Source organism: Vipera berus (assembly GCF_964194415.1).
Source record: "Vipera berus genome assembly, chromosome: 2".
NCBI lineage: Eukaryota > Metazoa > Chordata > Lepidosauria > Squamata > Viperidae > Vipera > Vipera berus.
The window spans coordinates 126,708,821-126,720,173 of NC_138203.1; the positions used below are offsets into that span (position 1 = coordinate 126,708,821).

Here is an 11,353-nt window from a genome sequence, read left to right on the forward strand (position 1 = left end):
TACCTCATCTGCAGGACTTCCTCATCTCCAATTTTGTCTATCTATCTCAGTGGTCCCCAACTCCTGGGCCACTGTCCACTATCAAGCTGTGGCCTGTTCAAAACTGGACCATGTGATCAGCTGGCTGGCACACAAACACAGGCACACAGTTTGATTTGTGTGAGCAGCGGGCCAGTTCCTCTCCCCCCATCCCAATGGGCCTCCAAGCCCTAAATGTTGGGAACCGCTGATCTATCAAATATGATCTAACTGGATTAGCATATCTCAAATATGGTCTAAACAGTAATTGTTATGTACTGGGTTTTGGTGATACACCACGTGGGTTGCTGGAGCAGCTAACGGCTCTCCAGCAACCCAGACTAACTGTCTCCTGTCCTGCAATTGGCTAGCCCCAGGCGGCAAGAGTGGGTTCAAACCTATTGGCTGCCGCCTAGGGGCTACACTATATATTGCGGCTGGTTGCAGCCCATGCTTCAGTACAGTTCTAGCAAGAAATAAAGTATGAGTTATCCTGTACTCAGCCTCGTGTCGTCATTCCTGCACCAAAGAGCCCACTATTTAACAGTAATATCTTTTGGTTCCCATGAAGCAAGAATCTGGCTTCTCCATCCACACAAAAGCTTCTCTTTTGAAAGACCTTGAGCATCTTGATGTTTCCTTGTTGACTGGAAAGGTGAATGTGAGTCATTGTCATGAATGTTTCTGTATTTTGCACCTTTTTGCAGGGTTTTAAATTATTATCACTTGTTTTAAGTTGCATTCAAAGAAATGTAAGTTATGACAAATGAACACATCCATTTCAAAGACTGAAATTTCAACTCAGTTTCCAGTGTTCAAAAATTAAAACACCTTCCTCTTCCCCCTTCACCTCCTTTTCTAACAGAGTTTGCTGTAAATAAATTTTGGAAATATGAGGGGACACCGTGGGGCTAGGCTGAAGCTTCCTTGCCTAAGGAGGAAGTTGGGTGGAGAAAAACTAGGAATCTTGTCTAAATTATATCTTAGGGAAGGGAGTTAAGAAAGAACCAAGTCAATAAGGAAGCAAAAGAAAATAAATATAATCTGGACAAAAGTAGTTGGGCTTGAGTACATGACCCTTGCCCCCTGAAATCCCATAAATAGCTACCAGACTTGTAAAATCACAAGGTAAGCGTAGCTGCCAGTCTTGTCAATCAAGAAAGCAAAGCAAGCAAGCAAAGTTTTTGGGTGATAAGAGGGCCCACAAGCCAATCTACTCTTTCAGCAGTCTTTGGATCAAGTCTGGTGGTTTCTGATGAGTGCCTGCCATCCTAGTCGAGAAGGGTGTGGATAATTTTGGATCAGTCTTTGTGTGTGTGTGTGCTTACAAGAAAGAGCAAATGTACATTAGAGTGAAGTTTTGCTATTATTGTAAATTAATTCACTCTCTGGTTGTTCCTCAATGTTCGCTTGAAAGTGATTTTTTGCTTGACCAGAGCTGTGAGTGTGCAAGTGGCCATAAGCCAAACTGGCAGTGTGTATAACAACATTTTTGCACTTATTTACACCCTGTTTATACCTCATCTTTCACTGTGTCCATCAATCCTCTCTCCAGCAGCCTGCAACCATGCTTCTCTTCATTTACACAGGAAATTTCGATGAGAAAATTTCTCCAGTTGGGCTTTTCAACAGTTAAACACTGGGCCAAGAATTTTGATTATAATATACAGATGGCCAGTGGGAAAATGTATGGTTAAAAGGTTTGAATTTAGATTGTGTTATGAACTGAAAGAGAATTTTTATAAAATGATGTCTCATTGGTACATGACGCCAGAAATTTTTTCCAGAATCTGCAAAGAATCTTCAAATGCATATTGGAAATGTGAACAACATGAAGGGACATTTTATCATGCTTAGGGGAGAAAAAAGCTAGAAAAAAATGGATTCAAGTGCATATTTTGATACAGATGGTTTTATAGATCAATAGTCTATTGCAGGGGTGTATGTGTCATAGCAAAACCGTGCCCACCCCATTGCCATCAATGGAAAAAAAGTCGCAATACGTCGCGCCACGTCACATGATGTTGCGAGTTTGACACCCCTCACCTATTGAACCCAGAACCTTCCCTTTTAGAATTAATGATAAACAGTTAGAAAAAGCCATTGAAGATGATTTTAGTATATCATTTCTAAGACAGGATTATTACATACAGAGAGAGGGAAAGGTTTTACCCAGTATGGAAAAGTCCACTATGAAGGAATGGCTGGCAGATAAATTTCACTGAAACGGATAAATTGATTTCTTTGATTAGAGAAAAGATATTATCTATATTTATTGGTGATTGGAAACTTCTTATGGGATTTGTGGGTAAAAATGATTTAGGGCTTTGATAATTAGGATAGATTATTGAAAGAAGTGCAACATGATGTAATTTTAGAAAGAGAGGTAAAAATAGAATTGTGCAGTGTTTTTTTTGTAAAAGAAAAAGGTGCCGGAACTCACACATGTCATACAACCCGCCTTGCCTACCCTACAAGGTGCCATCCAAAAAAGGTGCTGGAACTCCGTTCTGGGTGTTCTCTGACAAAAAAAGCCCAGGAATTGTGTTTATAATTGCTGTAAAGATACCAGAAACCATTTTCTTTGTTTTCTGTTTTTCTTCATTTTTCTCTCTCCTTTCTTGCATTTCTCTGTTTCTCTTTGCTTTCGTCTTCTTTTTTCTTCTTCCTTACTTATATTAGTTTGTTTTAGTTTCTATCTTTTGTTTAATATTTTTAATAAAATTTATATAAAAAAGGTAAACAAACTGCATTTTGAGGATATGATAGATCACTGTAGAAGCAGTATGGTGGGAGGGTGGGGTGTTTTAAGAAATTGAATCTCTACATATTTTCCCCTAAATCAAATAGTCATTCTATTTTATTCTAATGATGTTGCCTCCTTATTTGGACACTCTGTAGTTTGGAAGGTAAACAGATGGGAGGAAGACAGCCACCAAATTCCAAATTCAGACATTCGTTTTCCTTCTACTGTAGAGCAAAAGTATTGGGATATTGTTGTTGTTAGCTGCGAAGTCGTCTCCGACCCATCGCGACCCTATGGACAACGTTCCTCCTGGCCTTCCTGTCCTCTACCATCTTCTGGAGTCCATTTAAGCTCACGCCTACTGCTTCAGTGACTCCATCCAGCCACCTCATTCTCTGTCGTCCCCTTCTTCTATTGCCCTCGATCTTTCCCAGCATTAGGCTCTTCTCCAGTGAGTCCTTCCTTCTCATTAGGTGGCCAAAGTATTTGAGTTTTAGCTTCAGGATCTGGCCTTCTAAAGAGCAGTCAGGATTGATCTCCTCTAGGACTGACCGGTTTGATCGCCTTGCAGTCCAAGGGATTCGCAGGAGTCTTCTCCAGCACCATAGTTCAAAGGCCTCAATTCTTTGGCACTCAGCCTTTCTTATGGTCCAACTTTCACTGCCATACATTGCAACTGGGAAGACCATAGCCTTGACTATACGCACTTTTGTTGACAGGATTGGGATATTAGCTCTAGAAATTGTCTGGCCTTGGATACTAATTTAGAGTTTTCATATAAGAATTTCAAGATAGGTTACTAATATTGTATGAAAAAATGCATCAGGATCTCTGTTAAATCAAGTCAATCTGTGGACCAATGATGTGTTACACATGTCTCCTCGCCACAGGAAAGATTGCTAGCTTATGTGGGAATAATGAAAGATGAAAAAGAAATAAAGCATGAGACAGGGCAGGGCATAATGCACAGTACTCATTTTATTGAAGCAATTATTGAAGATCTTAAAAAGCAAGCTTGTTCCCTCTTTTCCACCCAGAAACCTTTTAAAAATCATCATTTGCATGCAAAGAAGCCCATTCTTTTGAGCATGTGAAGTACAAGCATAGAGCCAAGTTGTTCAATGTTGGTTATATAAGTAGCATCACTTTCGTGACAGGAGGGGGGAAGAGAAGTGGAGGATGATCAGTCTCACAGGTTGCAGCCCCGAGTCCATTGTGACAGATCTCTTCCTTGGCAGTTGTTTTGCCAGGCAACCCTTGAAGGAAGAATAAGAAGATTGCTTTCCTTTCTACATCACACACGTTTATTTATTTATTTTTGACGATGTAACTCTATTTCAAGAGATTAAGGAAGTTTCAAAGTGAGCTGATTTTTCAATCAATCTCTTTCCCCCACAAGTTAGAATCAAAGGAAAATAATTGCCTTAGCTAAAATAGTCCTGATTTTCTATTTCTCATAATAAAGCCTACATGCCACTGATACTCAATAGATGCTATGGACTCTCACATAAGCTTGCCAGAGTCCATGTTAGCCAGGGCTGAAGTGACTTAAGGTCCCAAGTATTGGGTGAGCAATCCTGCCCCAAACCTTAGAATGTCTCAGAAGGTCACACAGCAGAGTACATTTTACATAGCTGTAATTGTTGACCACATAATGTCTTTATGATTTGCTTTTAAATGCTGATTGCTGGCTTAAAAGTTTTCCATTTAATGATCTGCTCCTGCAGCCCCTTTCTTACTCATCCTGTAATTGGAAGATTCACAAACATCTCTCCCTGCTTGTCTCACTACTAGGTTCTTTACAGATCCAGTTCTCTGATCCCTTGGAGCTCATTCCTGGGATCAGAATCCTGGTGTTTAAAAGGCCATTTGCCAAATTCTTTTCCTGCTTGTCCCAACTGGATGCTAAATCCTGATGGTGAACCTTTGCTTAAAAAGATCTATAAACTGCCAAAACTGGATAATGGATGTCAAATTACTGGGAAGAAATTATCCCAGTTATAATAGGCATCAACGTTCACTTTGCTAAGCTGTATGTCTATATACTTTTACTCTAATTTAAGCTATTTTCAAGCTGTGATTTAAAAGACTATTAAACCCAGATTCAAAATACTGTTAAACCAATATTCTAAAGCAACCTGAATGGAAGTATAAAAATAAAACACAGTGTGTCATATTCTGGAAATATATTTCTCCACCAATCTTAAAGTTGTACAATAGTCTAAAGCAGTGATGGCGAACGTTTCAGAGACCGAGTGCCCAAAGTGCAACCCAAAACTCACTTATGTATCGTCGGGTGCTGGGGGGGGCATGGCCAATTGGGTGGGTGTGGCCAATTGGGTGGGTGTGGCCAATTGGGTGGGTGTGGCCAATTGGGTGGGCATGGCTGCGGTGGTAACGGCAGACTGAGTGGGACTAAAAAGTTCAATCAATCAATTCCAAGACAATTTATCTTTTTTTTTCCTGCAAGAAGTTGAAATTGATTGATTGAACCTTTTTTTTGCATACGGTGGCAGGGGCCTAAAGCAAAAAGGTTTTATAAAACCCAGCTGAAGGCCTAGGACTGGAGCTATGGCGCATGTGCCCAAAGAGAGGGCCCTGTGTGCCACCTGTGGCACGTGTGCCATAGGTTCGCCACCACGGGTCTAAAGAAAGGCAATTATTTTTCATGATTACAAATTCAGTTGCTACTGAATGTTACAAGTAGAACAGGGGTATCAAACTCCTGGCCTGTGGGCCAGATGCATCATGCCGAAACTGCGCCTACCCCACCTCTGGCAATGGGGAAAAAGTCATGATATGTCGTGACACATCATGTTACGTGGCAAATATGACACCCCTGAAGTAGAAAGATGTTAATGAGAGATTGACTCACCAGGCATTCATCCTATTACGATCACGGACAACTCTCTTAGCACAAGCAATATCATCTGTGATATCATCATCTGTGAAATCTGCCAGGAGAAGCAAATTAAAACATGACCCATTCCAGATGTCTCAAACTTTTTTCCAAATATTTGCATAAAATTATATAAAGCAAAAAGCAAAAAAAAAACAAAAAACCCAAGTAAAAGAGATTGTGAAAATGTTGAAACATGTGGGACACTGCGACATCACCAGTTATAGTTCTGGTGCTCATTATAATTCAGACCACACTGGGGTGGGTGGTGTGGAGGCACAAAAATCAGATATATCTTTGTGAGGAAAGGTAGACAAGTTGTGAGAACCTGAGAAATGGTGTTACTAAGGGGGAGGGGAGCAGATTGATGAAGGATAACAGGCCAATGGAAAATATGGTGGCTAGATATCACAAGTAGGAAAGTAGGAAATCAAAACAATTTTGAGACACAGAGTGATTAAATGTGAATCTTCTTGAAGTGATGGACACAACTGGACAATTACAGAGACCAATAAAGGAGAAGAAAGACTAGAATTTCCCTACAAAATTTTCATATGAGTTGCACATTTCACTTTTTTGCTTTTCTAGTGAAACAAGTGTCAGGCCATGGTAGCAGATCAGGTCAGGAACCAAACACTACAAGGATTATGGGAATCTATGCTACTTCATTGTCACAGAACACAATAATAAGAACAGAATTTTAATAGCTTTTCTCTCCTACCTCATACACAAACAAGATCAAGGTGGGGTCATTTTCAGTCTCTTTCAGATGCCTCCTTCTTTTCCAGGACTGAGTTGTCATCCTTTTCTCACCAACTGTCCCTTAATAGTTCTCCTAACAATCCTTGCATTCCTTTATCAAGGTTATATCTCCTCTGCACTACAGAACTTACCACTGCAAGGCTTATTGCAGCCATTAGCTGTACGGCCTCGGTAATTGTTGCACCAAAAGCGGCTGTTTATCTGGAAAATCCCATAGTCACGACTGCCATTCCTGTTTGGCCGCCCCACTTTTCGGGTGTCAAAGCTGCTCTCATAAAAAGCCATACAGACCCCTGGAAGAAAGCAAATGGGGAAAGGGCTGCAAAAGGCCTGTTCTGTAAATGAAATATTTAACTATCTTCCTATTCTTTCCCCAAGAAGTCCAATCATTTTGGAAACCTTCAGGAGAATATGGAATAAGCCTGATTGTTTTCTGCAAGATGTCCCTGGGGTTGTTAATGGCATATAAAGCCACCTCTCCTCTCTTCTTTATCCAGGCTTTCCAAAGAGGAGGTACAATTCCATTGTGAATATTTTGTATTGCCACACCTGTGGAAAATCTTCTGTGATGGCTCCTTCAACCATATCCTGAACTGAAATGATTTGGGGGGAATCTGAAGAATCTTACCTTAGCATCCAAAGGTAAGATCCCTGGCAGGGGATATTATTCTGAGAAGAACAAATAAAAGATTGGCTAAGGCACTGATTGTTAAAATACAGGGTGATCTAAGCACCCTCCAGTTTTGCTGTTGTGCCAAAAAGGGAATGAAGTGGATATTGTTCGTTCTTATAAAAATAAGGGTGTTAGTGCAGGATGAAGTGTGAGGCTTCTCCAGTCATCTGGGATGGGACAAAAGCATATTTTACCATTCTAAGAAAATTGAAAGGAGTTTTTATTCATTGGATGGGCTGGAGGAACTCATTCTTGAAATGATCTGCCCATTTTGGACCCCCCTTGCCAACCTTGAACTTGCTCAGGTGGAGAAAAAGAGAAAGGAAACTCACAGTCACCCAAGCTGAAGCCATAATATCCATCCATGCCACTTGCTTTCAGATGTGAAGCCAGTTCACATTTGGAGTATTCTTTAGCTTCATTGGCTGCAACGAGGATGAAGAGGAGGCTGAGCACTAATGCCTTCATTGCTGCTGCTCCCCGGAGGATGATGTCTGACTTCTCACGGATGGCTGCTGGGTTTTATAGTCACAGCTTGAAAAATTGGCACCACTGCAAAGATTGTAAGCAAAGTATGTAAACAACAATAATTGCCTAGCCCCAACCTGAGATAATTACGGCCTGAGAAGCAGAGCATTGAGGCAAAAGGCAAATTTGCATGAGAGGTGCCAAAAATGAAGAAGTGGTGGTTACAACTGCGGCATTTTTATGTGATGTGCGTGAAAAAGGAAAAAAAAAGTTTTCATTGTGGGGTGATTGCTGTCTTCTTGACTTTTTGGACTTTTCAGACCCCCGTCCCAAAGATATCCCTTTTGGAGGACCTAAAGTTTATTTGAATTTTCTGTTTGTTTGATTGTTTCAGTGCAACTCTCATCACAGTATATATTTCTTTTGACTGATTAAGTTTGTGAAGAAATGCAATATATTGAATTAACCCAATGAACTGTATTTTATTTCTTGGTTTTATTGCCACATTACCCACCTGAAAAACACACATAGAAGGAGAGAGGGAAAGTTGGGAAAGAGGCTGAGCTAATTTTGTATTTTTGGATCATATTGCAGGAGATGACCATGCTGAGGCCAAAGGAGGGGTCAAACATATCTTAAGTTTGTAGTCTCTTTGTGGCCACAAGAGCTAAGTCCACCCCTTATTGAATTCAGTTGACTTTTATATCCAACCAATTTGCCCTGACTGTTAGTAGTGCACAATCTTGCATGGAGGTAGCATGGAATAAACTTGTACTGATTTGAACAACCTTGATTCCTGATTTCTTGCACCTGACCCATACAGGAGAATCTGACATGGATGCACAATGAATTCATGCATTCTAGGAATTTGCAACTCTTAACAGGATTCTTTATTCAAAGCTTTCTGAAACACAATCTGAAATTCCATTAATGTAATTTAATTTTTAATGGAATTGAATTGAATCGAGTTTGGTTTGTGGTTATGTTGAGAGATATGGATGTGAATTGGGAGAGCAAAAATTATCCTGTTAGGATAATAATCATTTCCTATGAATAACATTGGTTCGTTGATTGACTGATTGATTGATTATGTGCCATCAAGCTTTAGTCAGCATTTAGTGACCACATTGATATATTTTTCTTCATCATGATCTCAAATTGCTGAATTCTCCAGCTGGGTTCTGTAAATTATTCATGGTATGGGTCATAGAAGTGAATTCTGCATAGGCTGCCCTGGCGGGCTATTCAAAAGCTACAAGTAGTCTAGAAGTGGGCAGCAGAGGCAGGGATGAGGATATATCAGTTAACTGCCACTTGATTTTGGAGGGAATTCAAGGTGATGTTTTTTTTAACTACAAAAGCACTATATAATCACAGGATGCCTGCAGGACTCAAATTTTGTCTGTTTACCTAGTAAGATCTAACAGGTTTGGCATATTTCATATCCAATCTATTTAACAATAACATCTTTTGGATCCCAGAAAGCAGGAATCTGTCCTCATCCTTTGAGATCCATGATAGAAGTAAATGAAAGGTCTCCAAATTTTAATATTGAAAGGGAAATTTAAAACTGAATATGCTGCAGTGGAAATTTACTAGGTGAATGGAGAAGATGAGAACCAGGAATGGAGAGCACAAACAAAGGATGTAAGTGAAACACGTAGGCAAAAATTAGCTGGGTCTTAAGAGTGGGAAAGGAAGAAGGCAAGCTATAAAAACATCTGTAAGAGAAGATAACTAGGAAAACAGGAAAGAACCTATTTTTTCCTAAAAGATCATAAAACAGGGGCTAGAACTCAAGCAACTGCGCATGTGCAATTAGTTGATTAATATTAACTGACAGACCTTGCATAAATTATCTCTTAATTTTAATGTACATGGGATGTATGATTTAGTATGTAGCAGGAAATATGTAGGAGGTGGTCGGAAAGAGTGTAACCTCATAGTACCTCAGCCAATGGGGAAAGAGGAGGGATGTGCGGCCGGGGCCAGGGAACTATAAAAATGGGAATATTTTGGGTTGAAACTTTGGAGAGAACCAAGTTTTGATAGCTTCTCTCCCCGCTTATTGCAATAAATGAAACAAAAGCCCTTCACTGTGTCTTGGCTGGTTATTGGTCAGGCGGGCTTGTCTCTGGTCATGAAGGAAAGAGGCCAGGAGCGCATAACAATCTATATAGCCTCCACCCTGCTCTCTTTTAAAGGATTTTGAACCTCTTTCTGCTTCCTCATTACTGGGCCTCAGTGACATGACCCCACTTCTGAATTGGAATCATTGTTATGAATGTTTGTGTATCTTGCACCTCCCCATGACAACCTCTAGTCTATGTGGTTTTAAATTGTTGTCATTCATTTTAACCATTGTAAGCTGTGTTCAGAGAAATAGAATAGAAAGAACCAAACAAATCCATATCTGATTTCAGCTCAGTTTCCAGTAAATAAGTTAAAATTAGTCCCCACTTTTCTCACTTCACCTCCTTTTTATTCTGGGAGTTCTGTTCTATGCTTCTGTTTGTTCTAGATATTCTTTAGATTTTGGAAATATGAGCAGGAGATAGTAGTACACTTATTTACACCCTATGTTTTATTGTGTCCAATGAAATCCTCTCTGAAGCGACCTGCAACCTTGGGGACTTTCCATGCTTCTCTTAGTTTACAAAGGAAGTTACTATGAGGAAATTCAATTGGGCTTTTTCAGTTGTTGCATCCTGCCTTTGGGCAGGTTTCCCCCCACCAACATTGAGAATTTTTTTTGAGACTTCTCTTTCCCTTGAAATGACCCCTTTCAACATGCCATATTAAAGATATGGAATAAATATAAGCCCAGGTTGTGGCCACAATTACCTTGAGGCCTCTCAGTTTAAGAAGCATATTATGGAAGAGAAATGGCAGACGAAGATAAATAGTTGACATATCAAACTTATTGGTAAGCCAGCCAGGGGAATTTAAAATCAGATCAAGAGTGCAATAAATAGCAGAAGGATATAATTGTCAATAATTTCCAATTTACAGTTATCTGAAATATTTAAAATGGATAAAAAGACATAGTGTAAAGCAAAGACAGCCATAATTTGAAATATAATTGTTTTTTGATGATGGACATGAACTGTAATTATAAAAAAGTACAAACATTTCTTGAAATTTGAAGCAGAAGAAGAACAAGTTAAAAAATGCATGATAAAGTGGGCGAGGAATTTTGATTATAATATACTGATGGTTAGTGGGAAAGTACTGTCTTGCTCCAAGACAGTTGGAGACTCTTTTCAAACATATGCAACAACTGATTATAACAACCATTAGTGAACTAACCCAATACATTACACCCCTTCCCCCTGGATAAGTCAAACACATTGCAATTATGAACATAATCACGCAAATATGCAGGTGGGTTTCATGTTCGTTCGTAGCGCCGCACTGTTGTTTGAGGTCCCCAATCTACTAGCCTCCTGGTTGGGCTGGATAGACCAGGATTCCTTGGCCAGATCGCTTCAGGAAGACCGGTAACTCGTTGATCGTTCTGGCTGGTTAGACCGGTGCTGTCATGTCCATTATTGCCAGGTAGACCAGTGCCGCTGTCCTCGTTCGTGATACTGCCTGCTGGACTTGGAACATGGTCCATTGGTGACCCCAGTTCTGCAGGCATAGTCTCAAAAGTTTTGGGTGACTCAGGCGTGGCCAGGTCACCAAACAACCCACTAATTTCTTCTCTGTCAGTGTCTAGGCTCTGGCTAGCCTGCCACTGCCACAATTAGTCTATGTGGCATCGAACCACATGACCGTCAACCAG

The 11,353-nt window shown here is 40.1% G+C and overlaps 1 protein-coding gene across 1 annotated transcript; it reads right to left on the minus strand.

Annotated features, from left to right (window-relative positions):
- Nucleotides 1-3,953: 3,953 nt before the first annotated feature.
- Nucleotides 3,954-7,566, minus strand: LOC308661843 (lysozyme C, milk isozyme-like; the record flags this gene model as incomplete). The annotated part of the gene is made up of 4 exons (XM_081317050.1): nucleotides 3,954-4,020; nucleotides 5,640-5,718; nucleotides 6,557-6,718; nucleotides 7,431-7,566. The coding sequence occupies 4 exons, from the start codon at nucleotides 7,564-7,566 to the stop codon at nucleotides 3,954-3,956; spliced, it is 444 nt and encodes a 147-aa protein (XP_081173176.1).
- Nucleotides 7,567-11,353: the final 3,787 nt, after the last annotated feature.